General features: G+C 38.6%; 1 protein-coding gene across 1 annotated transcript; it reads left to right on the forward strand.

Annotated features, from left to right (window-relative positions):
- The first annotated feature begins 4464 nt into the window (after positions 1 to 4464).
- On the forward strand, positions 4465 to 9183 carry LOC138940120 (homeobox protein engrailed-1a). Its single transcript, XM_070308666.1, has 2 exons — positions 4465 to 5744; positions 8530 to 9183. The coding sequence occupies exons 1-2, from the start codon at positions 5093 to 5095 to the stop codon at positions 8874 to 8876; spliced, it is 999 nt and encodes a 332-aa protein (XP_070164767.1). The 5' UTR covers positions 4465 to 5092; the 3' UTR covers positions 8877 to 9183.
- Positions 9184 to 15406: the final 6223 nt, after the last annotated feature.

A 15406-nucleotide genomic window follows, 5' to 3' on the forward strand; every position in this document is an offset into this window, starting at 1 on the left:
ATTTCGACCACTACTTACCGCTAAAGCCATCTATAGGAAAACAGCGGAAGCAAAGTTGTACACCTAATAATAAGTTTCTTTTATTATCTACTGATTAATGACACTATTACGTTACACTAATTTTTTTTCGTCAACAAATACAATGATAATCTTAAATAATAGAGGAACTGTCCGATGCCGTTCGATGAGCTTAATCCGTCTTAATCGATCCCCGATAATTTCATATGGAAAGTCTCGTGAAACGTAACTTGCCTCGATCTGACGCCGTATTGATAGATGGACACGTTACAGTTATTTATGGTCGCTATCTCTATTATTGTCTTTACACGAACCGAGCTCGTGGCTAATGATCGCCTTGCGGCTCACATGGCAGCTGGTATCCATGTTGAGGTGTGGCCATTAATAAAACCGTCGGCTGTGTAACGGAGATCTTACGCGCTCCTTCACGGACCGACTTCACGATGAGGAGAACAAAGGAATCGCTCTTTGTCGGACAGAATCGAGCAACGGCAATCGTCAACAAGACGCGCGCGCGACAAAAAATAGTCTTGCTTTCTAAAGCCGCTTATATCAGAGAGAATCGTATATTCTTTCCTGAAAATAGATCTTTTTACGCGAAGGGACGAGCGGGCATAATTCATCGACATCGTCTACATTATGGCGAATAAAGAGCCGCTAGTTCACGAAGAGATACTAGAGATGAGCGTAAAAACATGTATCCGGTATAGTCACGTATAAAAAAATGTACCTTGAGGTAACTACATGTATCAGTCATATGGATGAAAATTACAAAAAAAAAATTGCATGTTTTATCTTAAAAACCGTTCGTTGGCTAAAAATAATTTATATATATTTTTCTCCTTAGTTTTCTTGCTTCAGTTTTGAATTTGAACATCACATGATAATGATGTAACGTAATATAACAAATATTCGATTTTGACCCAGGAAAGGAGGAAGCATAAAAATAAAATTAACCCTCGTATATATCGAAAAAAATTTATTTATACTTGCATATTTTTTAAATTATCCATATTAGATATTATTGGCATATCCGCATAATTAAGAAACAAAATTATTTTCTTTCCTGTTGACAAATAACATCTTGCATCTACTTTAATTGATCAGATATAGCCAACTATTGTATTACATTAACTGGGGGAGTTTAATTATTTCAAAACTATCCGACGATCAACACTAAATATAATTAAACGAGACAAATGGTATGCTAATGGAGGGAGACATTTAAACAACATCGTGTCAACACCAGTGGAACCAATGGCTTGCAAATTGTGGTATATTATTCGAGGTTTAAAGGCCATCGATATGAACAATAATTGGCGTGGAAAAAAAAATGAAACTTCCGTAATTTATGACGTTTTACGTAAGCTCAAGCGAGCCGTGATCAACCGATCGCTGATAAAAATGTTGGGTTATGTCAAGTGCGAGTATGCCATAACTTTCATCTGAAAACTGATCTCAGTGCTAATTACGCGCTCTTTCATCGCTTCGTATTGTTCTATCAAATAGCGTTAATGAGCTTGTTAACTCGAACACTTGGCAAAACAGTTAGCTCATTATTTGGCAGGTGCCTCGAATTTCGTAAATGATGTATGATCTTTTAAATCATCGCGCTTGCATCGGATGGTATTTTAAATAGAAAAAGCTGTGACAATATGTATCTCATATATTTTATAAGAAGAAGCGTCTTCTCATTTCTTATGTCTGTACTAAAGTACACAGAGTATACTTCAGTATACGTCGAGAATATTTTTCAAATATCATTTTACGTTTAATTCAATAACAAGTGTAAGCAATTTTCTATTATTTTTTTTTTTGTAGCAGCAAATAGATCATTTTAAATTCGATGTTTTCTGGATACCTGTACGTAAAGTTTCATTAAAATCAAAATTTCGGGTTAATCACTCATAGTTGAAAAATTTGTGTTCAATTTAACAAATATCCCATGTTCCAAATGAATTTTTCACAAATTTTTGTGTTAATTTTTGTGTTAATATGAATATATTAAATGGTAACATTAACTATGTTAATATTTTAACACAAAATAAATGTAAATCTTAAAGTAATTTGAAATAAATTTTCTGTAAAATTAACATTATTTTTAATGATAAAATTAACTTGGAAAAATATTATCGATGGTCTATAATCACTGTCACTTCTACAGTAGAATAAAATCAATATTTTTTCTGTAAATTTTAAGAGATAAATCTTGTCATTAATAATACGGAACATATCTATTGTATAAAATTAAAAATAGGTGCGCATTGTGTTATTTTTTTAAGTTGTTTTAATATTTGAGTTCAATTAACACAATAGCAATTGAGTTAAATTAACACATAAATGTGTCAAATATTTAACACAAAAATTTTAACCGGCATATTTTTTAACAAGAGAACACAAATTTTCCAACTGTACATTTTTTCTCTATTAAATTCTCTATTTCTATTATTCGCCTTTCATCTCGTTTTCTACAGAGCGTGTTTTCTTAGGCGTGAACGGTTGGTCGAGTGTCTCCGCCAATTACGTGCGAAACATCTGACTTTTATCGCGTGCGACTTTTGCATCGCGTTACGTCGCGAGCTTTAATTGCAACCGTTTTAACGATGACTCCTTATACGTCTCGCGTGCTCCTAATGCGTAGCCTCGTTGCTTTCATGTTAGGCCCGAATAACGCTTCCTTCGTAGGAAGAGCATCCCATACGATTAGACGTTAAAGAGTTAATGGCCGAGTATAATCTTCCGTTGATTAACCGGCGAGCGTATCGTCGTCGCCGTTCAACGTGATGATCGCGCGCTGCGAGTAAGTGCTGCTTGAAAAGGACTCTGATTTTGATCTAGTCTATTTTTCGGTGAATCACGTGTGTAAAAATATTATTTTCATCTCTTGGAAAAATCACAGGTATATTATAAAATATACTTTGTGCCACATCCCTGGGGCGTAATAATAAAGCTTCCACGCGAAACACTTCAAGTAGATCTCGTCAAGTACACCATCCTTATAAAATATTCTGGAAGTAGCCTTTCAATTCTTAAACATTCAAAGAACTGATTGCAGAAAATATATTACACGGTAGCTGCGTCGTGTAAAGTCACGTATAAGGTTGCAAACAAAAGACTCGACCATACCGTCCCTCGTTTTCTAATTCATCTCGGAAACGTCAATACGTCAGATTAAGCGATCTAGGAATAAGTTACGCTGAATAAGATATAGAGGTGAAAACTAGATGTACGACGTACATATAGATAATGCATCGAGCGAGAGAGAGAGAGAGAGAGAGAGAGAGAGAGAGAGAGAGAGAGAGAGAGAGAGAGAGAGAGAGAGAGAGAGAGAGAGAAAGGATGTTGGAAGAGAAGCAAAGAGAAGAACAGCATCTGCCGTATAGGGTGGGTAATACATTTGTTCGTTAACCGTCGCAAAGCCGTCAGAAAAAAAGAGAAGAATAAAGGAGGGTCATGGCTGATGCCGTGTCCGTGCAAATTTTTGTATGAAGCGATTCCGTCGCGCGACGATAAAATTCACGTCGTATCGAGATGAAGGGCTAGGGGAGGGATGAAGGGATGAAGAAGGGATAGCGCTCTTCGGCGTGAAGAAACGAATTAGTCGGCTTCAATCTCTGATCGGGTCGACAACATTGCCAGAGTGGGGGAGGGACAAAAGTATGGAGTAGAGGGTAGAACGTAGAGGGGAGTTAGGCGTGGTGTGGTGGGAAAAGGGGCGAGAACATGGGCGAGACCTGGGAGCTGGATACATGGAGGGAGAAATCAAATGGGGCGGAGAGAAGTGAGTATTCGAGTTATTGTGCGCACAGTGGCGCGGATATCCGTATATTTATACAGCGTACAATATCAAACGGGCCATGAATCTCCGTCAAAATTGTGCTCTCGTAGAAAATTAAAAGAAATTAATATAAATATAATTTATAATCTTAATTTTATTTCAAATATTGTTTTTATTTCTTTTTTTTTTAATTTACAGATTAGAGATTTTTATAATTGTTTTTTTTTTTTTTTTTTTTTATATTGACATATTCTTGAGCTAATTTAATAGTAAGTAATTTAATTTTACGCATATTAAAATTGAAGATGTCTTTTAATGTTCAAATATTGTAAATATTAATATTACGAATCATTTCATATATAAAAACTAAATAAAGGTTCTCGAGATAAGATGGCTAAATATCTCATCGATTAATCGACCGATCGTTACAAAGTGATAGAATAAAGAGAGACGAATCTCATCGTGGAAGAAGCGTAACATTGATTTCCAGGAAATTCCGTGAACATAGCCCCCTACTATCTGTACCACTGGCGGTGGGGATGACGACAGGCAGAAGGGAGAATGGTACACCTTACCAGTAAGGTAGGCGGAGCCTTTGACCGAAGAGTTAATAGAGATACAATCGAGAGTGTCTAGTGCACTGTACTCCGGACTGCGGCGTAGGAGGAGTGAAGGGGACGGGGGCGAGGAGGGACAGGCGGTAAGTAGGGACCGCTGGTCCCCTAGTTTAGACATCACTGAGCGACGGATGGACAGCCAGTCAGACCCGTCACAGCACTCGCCAGAGTACTCGGAAACCCTCGGGAAAAGCCGATAGCAGGAGTCTCCAGACCGGCTCCGAAGGCGAGCCGATAATTAACACGCCACTACCATATTGGATGCATGAATACTTCTAGAGTATTTCATGCAATGCCTTTATCGTGCGATGCATTAAGATACGTTCGAGGCGATTATAATAAATTCAAAGTTTTCAAGAGAGTTAATTGAGCAGTGGATAACAAGATACCATTTCGTGCAATTACGAAATAAGTGGTTCGTGATGAATATAGCGACACGTGAACAATGACAATATTGGTGAATGGTGTTGAACGAATAAACTTTTGAGGTCGCAAGCGACTCAAAAATTCTCATTCATCTACGTGACATCTATAAAGATTTAATTTACGCGAGAGCACAGTGGACAGTGAAATCATGTGTTCTCTTCTCGATATGGCGACTCCTTAGTCGGGGACTAGTGTCACTATCAATTTCCTGTCTCATCTTATCGAGCAAAGACTCTCTAATACGAGAAAAAAAATGGCTCTTGTGGCTATGGAGAGTGCGTACAGATTGCGATTGGGGGTTCCAAGCCACCATCATCACCCGCTGTCATCGGAGAGCCGCGTAGTGCCGCGTCAGGATCGTCAGCCGGATCACCAACAGGACACCGAGAGATCGTTGCCCTTCAGCGTCGTCAACATTCTCAAGCCGGATTTCGGTCGCGTGGCCATTCTCAACACGAAGGTACCGAACGAATCCACAGTGTCCGCCGCTATTCCCGCGCAGCATCCGCAACACAGTCCGCTTCCGCTTCCGCGCGATCTCAGCCTGTCATCCACGCGCCTCTCGTCCCCGCAATCGCCTCAGTTGACGAATTATTCGGGTCATCGGGAGAAGGACGCTTTCTCGCCCCTTTGCGGGATCGCGTCACCTCTGCAGAGGCATGGCAATGGGCTCAGTAGAAGCGGCAGTCTCGAAAGCCTCGCGTCCAGCAGAAGCTCGGTCACCAGCAGCTCGGTCACCGGCCCGCCGTCCTTGTGTTCCACATCGTCCACGATCAGCGGCGATTCTTCGAACGGCGAGAACACTAGCGGTAACACGTTGGCGAGTCAGCAAAACGGCACTAACAGCCAAAGCCTATGGCCGGCTTGGGTATATTGCACCAGATACTCGGACCGACCGTCGTCTGGTAAGTTTGACAGATATATAAATCTTTTTTTGACTTTTTTTTATATGTTGAAATATATGTATTTTATTAGAATTTAATTTTACGCATTAATTGTATGAATATTCGATACAGATAGATGATCGTATCGCTCTTGATTTTATTTCTCGATTTTTTTTTTTTTTTTTTTTTTTTGATAACATGTCATCTCATGCGAATATCAGTTTCGTGCTTTCGGTCTGCATCGGTCTAACAATGTGCGCTAAAAAGCAAACAGGTTAGAAATTTATCGGATTTTTCGTGAGCATAGTACGTGACTGGTACGTTTAACTACATGCAAGAAGAACTTGCGCGGTCACAATGTCGGAGACGTCTATCAAGATGTTTTTATTCACTTATGCCGGCTCTGTGTAGTCACACAATCATCGACCGCTAATTAAAATTTCTATCAAGGCCGTTGAAAAATTATGCGGCATAAAGATAAGTAAAATCCCTTCGAGCAAAATGTCGTTTTCGTCCGTGAGCTTATCATCAAGCTTTGTATTTGAAAGTCACGGATTGAACGAAAAAGTCACCCCCTCCCTCCCTTCCCACCCCCACCCACCCAGTTTCTCTGCGCGCGATTAAGGGGCTTGACGTAATAAGCGCTGTTTCTTTTACATGTATAAATCGCAGTCCTTTCGCGAACGAATCATACTTTCTCGACTTAGCGACTCTATTCGTTTCGACAAACAGGAACAAGGTAGCTTCAAGGCGCACGAATGTTTATGACGCAGAGAAAACGCGATCCCTAATGATAAGAATACACGGAACGAAATGCGACGTACAAACTCGCGATTATTATAAACTTGATAAACTTATATGTAAACGATTGGATCGCTCCCTTTCTCACTTTCTACATCAATAGCGTTCAACTCGCGTGGACGAATAATCTCGAATGTCTAATTACCCATTGTCGTTAGACAATTATTCTGCAAATAAATTATACGACGCGCGATCGACATGTGGACTTTAATGTCCGTTTTGTCGCTCGATATTACCGCAATAAGTTATTAATTTCGCACAGGAGATCTCACGAAAGGATCACGAGCTGCATAAGTTATATCTAATAGCCGCGACTTAGATAGACGAGGTCGACGGCCCGGCATCACCTGCGTTCGTTCGCAGGAATTAATTGTGTAGAACCTACATTCGCGAAACTACCCTCCGCAATCAGCGCGTCCCACATACGATGCTGCTATTCTTCTTCTTTCTTCGGCGCTCCTTCGGTTTCTTTATCCCTCTGTCCCTCTCTCTCTCTCTCTCTCTCTCTCTCTCTCTCTCTCTCTCTCCATGCAGAATGAAGATGTAACAATTTCTTAATTTATATCTTTATTCCTTTAAACCTCTATATTTTCACTAGCAAGTTTGCAGTTTTTATATTTTGTTGAAGTTAGCGTTTTTTTTTTTTTTTAAGTTAGTGTCTCTAAGATGATAAAAACATTGGTAATATTAACGACAAATAAATCTTTACAAAGAAACAGAGTAATGATTTCTTTTAACAATAATAATATGAGAATAATTCCGCCGTTTTTTATCAAAAATTGGGCATTTATTGTGAAAGAACGGAACTTAATGTTTTGAGTCACTCCCAATGTAAGTGCAAGTTCTTCTTGCGTTTGGCACGAATCTTGATCCAATAATGCTTCCAATTCCGCGTCTTCATACACTTTCGGCCTTCCGCTACGTTCTTTGTCTTCGATGTCAAATTCACCGTTCTTAAACTTTTGAAACCACTCACGACAACTTCTCTCACTTAAGGCAGCCTCATCATACGCTTCTACAAGCAATCGATACGCCTCAGCTGCAGATTTCTTCAAATTGAAGAAGTAAATCAAAAGTTCCGGCAAATGACGCTTATTCGGCTCAAAACTCGACATTTTCGCACACAAAAGAATATATTATACTGATAAAAAATCACTAATATTTTAAGGTTATGTTATTGAGTGATGTCCAATCTTACGATAAGGACGTTTTACATCTGACAATTTTAATCATAACTTACTGGTGGCGCCAACTTTTGTCAAACGGCGGAAACTTGTTTGTACACCTAATATATATATATACTTTATTGCATATTGTCGATAATAATTACAACGCACATTGTATAGAGATATAATTTAAACTACGAACAACTGCAAGCGTTCGGGCTTAATGATTTCTCTTCAAAGGATAAAGAAACCATCGAGAATAGCTGCGCAAAAGCATGCGGATGTATTTCAGCTTCACACACATGATTGCGTTATCTAAATAATTAAACAAAAATCAAAAGCGTGCTCAGAACTCGCCGTTGTAAACGTTACTTTGGTTACGAGGCGAATTTCAATCATTAACGTGAAAATAAGAAAGCACGCATGACCCGATTTATATGAGTCGATAAACGTAAGATTCGCAATTCGCATAGGAAGTATAATTTTGTATATGACGTTCCTACGCGATTAGTCGAACGAATTTCCACCTTCGTTAAATTCCAAAGCCATTTTGCTCGGATATAGTTATCCCCGAGTGTCCTTCTTACTGTGCGAACGAGCTCGCTCGTTCGTTCGCGTTCTCGTCGTCGCAAAAACGCTGAATCACATTGGTATGTGTGTATGTGTGTGTGTGTGTGTGTGTGTGTGTGTGTGTGTGTGTGTGTGTATGTATGCGTGGACAAATTGATGAGAACGCCCACTTTCCGCCGAGACGTAATGTCCCCCTCCCTTAGCCACGTTGTCTCGGATTTAAATCACCATAGTGTGAAGATTAATGCGAAGTTCCTTTGTCGTTTCAGGACCGCGCACGAGGCGAGTGAAACGTTCGCAGACGAGTAAGAACAGTTTGCCGGAAGAGAAGAGACCCAGGACGGCCTTCAGTGCCGAACAACTGTCCAGGTTGAAAAGAGAATTCACGGAGAATCGATATCTGACAGAAAGGAGAAGGCAGGAGCTCTCGCGGGAGCTGAACCTAAATGAGGCCCAGATCAAGATCTGGTTCCAGAACAAACGGGCGAAGCTAAAGAAGGCGAGCGGACAGAAAAATCCATTGGCTCTTCAACTAATGGCGCAAGGCCTTTACAATCATTCCACCGTACCGGTGGACGACGACGACGAAGAGATCGTAATCGAGAGAAGTTGTTAAGACTCGCGTAAATTTAAATGGAAACGATGAAACGAGGAGTTGAAGATTGGAATGATGTGTTGCTATAGCCACGTCTCTTAGGAACCATCGTCAGCGTCGAGTGTTATCGCTAAAGAAAGACATTAAAATAATTTATAAAAAATTACGGATATAATAATCAACGGTGATTGAATGAAGACTGAAAATGAAACGCAACAATAAAATTGTTATAACAAGTGCAATCCAAAAATAAGGTAAAAAAAGATGAACAGTAAATCGATGTACTAGGATAATTAAATAAGGTAACATTAGCAACTGCACGCATATAACGTATCTTGTTACCTTATTTATCGAATTGTACAGAATTTTGCATTAAAAATTAGCGAATAAACTTATATACTATACCAATAATCTATGCACGAAAGAAAAATAATGGAAAATTATTTGATTTTAACTTTTACTTCACTTAAATGTAAATATATGCAGGATACGTTGCTAAAAGAATGGGAAGGATAAAATAAAAAGAATTTTTATAACGATAAAATATAAGAGGAAATAATAGAAAATTATTCAGTTTTAACACTTTTGTACTCAAATACAGTGGGTAAGTATTTGCAGAATTAAAACACTGACGAGATTTTATGAAAATGAATTAATAATTTTAATATCGGTGCGTCTACTATGTAATTATATATTCTATTCTTATGCAAAGTTTTGCGATCTCATAAACTTTTATCTATTATACATTGCCAATATCTTGTATCCTCGAACTTACGATTCAAATCGTAAAAGTTGCTTTAGTTGTATGAAGAGTCATTCGTTTAGCATACATATATTGTATAAGGGCTTTAAATCTAAAGTGTATCTAGTAAGCCGTAAATTAACAATAAGACTTACACGCTTATAGGATGTATATATATTTAGAATTAGTTTTTAAGAAAGAGTCAGATTTAATAGTATATGTCTATATATATATATATGAGTATCATATATCAAAAATATAAATTATTTATTTCATTGTACAAAATGTGTAAATAGCTTGTGCTCTTGTGTATATGTAAAATACCGAATAGATTAGTTAAAACATGGTTACTACATTATATGAACGTGGAACGATCTCACATTGTATATATATTATGCATATATTCCCCTCACTTCTCATATACAAACTTAGATATATGTTATACACACGTATATAGACATGGAAGGTATAACGTACAACGTATATTTCCGCAATAAATAATTGTAATATTCTATGTAATCCGCTTACGTTTCGTCTGCGATTAAATCGAAGATAAAAGAAATCTTTAATATGCATTCTCTTCTCTCAACCATTTTATTTCCCAAAATAATTTATAATATAAATAATCAATATTGATAAGAAACATCTCGCGCAATAACAATGACAAATATATATACAAAGCTGGAAAATAATACTACTATGAAAAAATCAAATAATGAACTAATGAAAATGACAAGCAATTGTTTATTGTTGCTTCGCTTATGTGAAAGTAAAATAAAAATAAAAATAAATAAAAATGTCATAACCATGTGCTATAGCGCTTGAGTTCAGAAATTATATTGCCGAGAAATGTTTAAGATGCTGCCGTTGCGGGTACAATTACGATAACTACGGCCCCCTATTTGAAAGATCGTTACGGAAAGCATATTTGAAGAGAAACACGAGAAAAATAATAGTAAAAAAATTTTCCAACCAATAATTTTCGAGATATATCGCTTTAAAGTACTGGACATGATAATAAAATGTTAATAAAACGATAATAAAACTAACCTAACTCAACCCGTCTCCCACCCACGTTATATAACCTAAACCAAATTTTCGTTTCGAATCTAACCCATCGATTCACCCACACAACAATTATAGGGTGGACCTCGCTTCGCGTTGTAAATTATATGCGTGGACACAGTGGGTTCCGTCCCCCCTACGGGGGGGCTCCACTTTCGAAAGATATAACCTAACCCAAATCTATTTCTAATTTAAAACTAAATTTTCGTTTTGAATTAAACTTTAACTTTAAATATCTCAAAAATTATAAGAGATCGCCGATTAAGTTATAAGGAAAAGTTACCCAGGATCATGATCTTGACAACATATGTCAAGGTCAACATCGTTGGGTCCGTTTTTATAAAATTTTATCATCATGTTCAATACTTTCAAGTAATGTATCTCGAAAACTATTGATCGGATTTTCTTTTACTATTTTGCCCGTGTTCCTCGTCAAAAATGTCTTCAGAAGCGACGCTTTCAAATAGGGGGCCGTAATTAACGTAATCACCCCCCGTTGCGGTATAAGCACTCGACTAAAATTATCCTCGTGTTAATTCGCATCGTTAATTAACGTCGTACTGGCATTTCCGATGCTCTTTACGCGCGCGACAACGTCGCGTTTTCGGAAAGGCGTTTTATTTCATCGGGAAGACTTCTCAAAGTACTCGCGTTTCTGGTCGCGACGCGCTAATTGATCCCGAACTAACGAGCCGCCCGGTATCTCGAGCGCGGCAACGTGAACGCAATAACGTCGAGATACTCGAGTGGGATGTCTGACAGCCGATATGATACATAATCCCTGTCACTGAGATTGTTCTTGCTCCTTTTGAGGATGTTGAGATTCGTGTGAAATGCGCTGTTCAAATTTACAAGATGTCCAAATATCACGCAAGCGCATTTCTTTTTACGCCAGACTAAAATAATCATTAATTTTGATGCATAATCTAAAAAAGGAAATTATATACTTACAATTCATTGACAAGATCCATTACATAATTGATCGCGAAATTTTTTTTATTCAGGGAAAGTATATACTTTCTTTTGATTTAACTTGCTTCAGAATTTCGCAAATTTCGATTTGCTGTTAGGTGTCCTTAAAATAAAATTCGATCGAGGATAACCTAACCATGATATGGCGATCGATGCGAGATAAACGATAGGCGGGCATCTGTTTGGCGATATGGCGCGTATACGTATGCCTGATTACGAACGCGATCGGATTTACGAGCGTATATTTTTTTTTTCCGTCCTCGTACATAGCAAGACTATCTCGGCGGTCGCGCGGCGAGGGACGATTACGGTCGTCAAAAATGCGGAAAGATATCGCACTTACGTGTGTTACTTAATTCCGATATATGAAGAATTAAGCGCAAATATCGCGTGATCTAAATGTACGAAGTCCACGATTGTAATATTTTATATATCGATCATTTTTATTCGTCAACTGTCATTTCTTTATGATTTGTATACGTCAATTGATTACACGTGAGTCGACGCGAGACGAGCTCGTAGGATTTATAAGTTCGCGGTTGTTTGGCTTCTATCGACGCGAGCTTTAAATGTGTAATCGTCTTTGTGTTAACGAACCGTGTCTTATGTGTGTATTGTATAATATTAGGTGTACAACGTTGCTTCCGCCGTTTTCCTATAGATGGCTTTAGCGGTAAGTAGTGATCGAAATAAATAGATCATAGACGTCATGCAATAAACTTGGGCATCTGTCAACATAACCCCATAGAAACGTTAGTCGATTTGTGTCTGCATCATAAAGTTATTCTCGATTGAAAATGTCAGTTTACGAGCCAAATTCTCGTCATTTGCGGGAGGTTTTAATTTTCTGCTTCAATATGAAGAAATCTGCGGCTGAGGCTCATCGAATGCTCTCAAACACTTATGGTGAAGCCGCTATTAGTGAAAGAACGTGTCGTGAGTGGTTTCAATGCTTCAAGAACAGTGATTTTCACGTCGAAGACCGGCATAGCGGTGGAAGAGAGAAGGTTTTCGAAGATGCAGAATTGGAAGCATTACTTAATGAAGACTCGAGTCAAAGCCAAAAAGAATTGGCACGATCATTGGGAGAAACTCAAAAAGCAATTTCAAAATGTATAACCAGTTTTTTACAATAAAGTCTCGAATTTCGGGGAAAAAAACGGCGGAAGCAAAGTTGTACACCTAATATATTATTAATTACCATAAATTTGAATGGCAAAGAAGCGAAGGTGGACACTAAAGGGGACAGTCTCTGTCATTAGAGATTCATGCTTAGTGGATTCACGATTAATTAATTTATGGTGTCAGTGTCCTGATTAGCACTATGATGCACATTTTTGATGATTATAGCAGGATACATATAAATTTACCTTACAAGTGCGAATTACGCATTCACGATAGTTAAGTAATAATTCTTCGCGTGTTATCGAACGTGTTATATCACACTTCGTGCGGGACGAGGCCTATAAATTTTCCGAATTGGGTATTTTTCTACAATTCGTTGACAATCGCTCGATTCAATATTTTATCGCCAGCTAACGATGCGCCACTCTGACATTATTACTTATCATTAATTTAAACGTGGCAAACACACCGTGGGATGCCGGATCGCGAAACGCGCGGGAAAGGGCGAGCTACGCGACGACCTAAAACCTCCACCGTCGTTGGAAATAAACGCATTGTCGCCCAAACCAGGGATAAATTACAGAGTCGTTGTCCTGGCCATTGTATTTAACTGTGGCGATGCGTAATTGCTGGAACGCCGTTGCATACGCGGGCGAGAGAAGGAGGGTTGATGCGGGAGAGGGCTGATGTGTAGGAAGTGAGAAAGAGAGGGCGGGGAGAACGAGTTAGAAGGGACAACAAGGTTAGGTACCGTGAGGTACCATGCCTGTCGAGAGGATCCGGCAAGCGGAGGAGGAGGGAGGGAGGGGTGGGGGTGGGGTGGGGAGGGGGGGTTCTCGCCGTTGCTGTGGTCGAGAACCGTAGTCAACGGAATGGCCATTAGAGGTTTGCACGTTCCCGCCAGTGGCTCACTAAATTTCGCCTTCTTATGCCCCTTACGCGGATCGCCACCTTGCGGATCCACGTGAATTAATGGCTGCGGTGTGGTCCTCGCTCTCGCGCGCGCACAGTTTATTACAATATCAGCAAGCGCGCTTGCGGCGAAGCGCGAGTATCGCGTGAATTTCGCGCAGCGCTAGACGGACTAGTTTTCGGTATCACCCGAAACGTTAACCGCACGCTCGGAATTTATACGTGCGGAGCTCGCGAGATGCCAGATCGTTGACCCTCGTTTGCTACGGTAGCGTTCAATTATTTGATTTCAATGCAGATATTTTACGAAGCATAAAGAATATTTAAAAAAAAAAAAAATAGGCGATCTTTTTATACTTATTTATTCATGTGAAATTAATACCAATATTTGTATTATTCGAATTTTTTATACGCAATATATGTACGAGTTGTACTATTAAATACAGTAGCGCAGTGTGAGACGAATAAAAATCAAAATTGAAATATTTTATGAAATTCAGAGACTCGTCTTGTGTCTTGTTTTCTTTTGTTCCCTGTAATTCGCGTTTACGGAGATAAAATTAATATTTTTTCTTATATTATAATTTTTTTTTTTAATAGTATAATTTTTTTCGATACATGTGTGTTGTATATATAGGGTGTCCCTGTATATACAGGGTAAGTATTACGGCAAGATTAACCAAAACTAACTATTTTACGAGATATTTAATTTTTTATATCAAAATATGTCAGATTAAAATATAAAATAACTCAAAAAGTACTTAATAAAAATATAGTTTATTATAGTGTTTTGGAAAGCTCTCGAGGCAAGCTATAAGAATACTAAATAAAAAATGGGGGTTTCTATTTAAGATTTTAAAGTTGACCTTCACATGACCTTCAAATGATTTTCCAAGGTCAAATCATTGTCACTATCTTATGGCCTCCTTAAAGCCACACAACTTTTGTTTGAAACATTTTTCGATTTAACGCAGTGTTTCTGAGATATTTGAGTGGGTCCTTTAAAATGGGACATCCTGTATGTATACCATATATCTACAATATATACAAGTAATAATTATTACAAACCGAACAAAAGGATGATGTTGATCCTCGCGATGCACGACTGAAGACTATCGTTCTCTCTCCGTCTTAGAGCTTTTTCTCGGTATCTCGTAAAAAGATTGCCGCTTATTGCGGTGATCGGCCGCGCTTTTCTCCGTCGCGTTTTCGTTCCTCTCCGTTTGTCACTAACGAGTGTAACGAGGTTCCGGCCCGTCAAATTAAAGGCGGATGGCGCGGGGCATACAGAGAACCGAAATTTATTGTCACGCTTTCGGGAACGAAAGTCGGGTAAAGGCCACTTAGCTGCCCGTAAATGCGTCGTCCCAACGACGACGCGCGGCCAGATGGTTCACCAATAGATCACTTGGCGAGAGTAAGAGCCGAGCTCTTCCTCGCGCGGCTCGCGGCTCGTAAAGGATCGCGCACGAGATGCCGCAAGTAATTCGAACACTATTAGCTCGCCGCGCGATAAAATACGCGCGATCACGAGGGATAAATCGCGAAATAGCTTGCGATTTAATTGCGATCGATAAAACGCGTCAGAAAAAAATATCCGATAATTTAAATAATTTTTTATAATAAAATTTGCAATATTTTTGACATCTAAAATATATAAAATAAGTAAATCGATTTTCTGTTTCTAAAATTTTGACTTATTTGTATATAGCTTTATTACAAAATATAAAGAGTG

Source organism: Polyergus mexicanus, unplaced genomic scaffold, assembly GCF_030449975.1.
Source record: "Polyergus mexicanus isolate NDT 795.1 unplaced genomic scaffold, iyPolMexi1.0 SCAF_16, whole genome shotgun sequence".
In the NCBI taxonomy this organism is placed as follows: domain Eukaryota; kingdom Metazoa; phylum Arthropoda; class Insecta; order Hymenoptera; family Formicidae; genus Polyergus; species Polyergus mexicanus.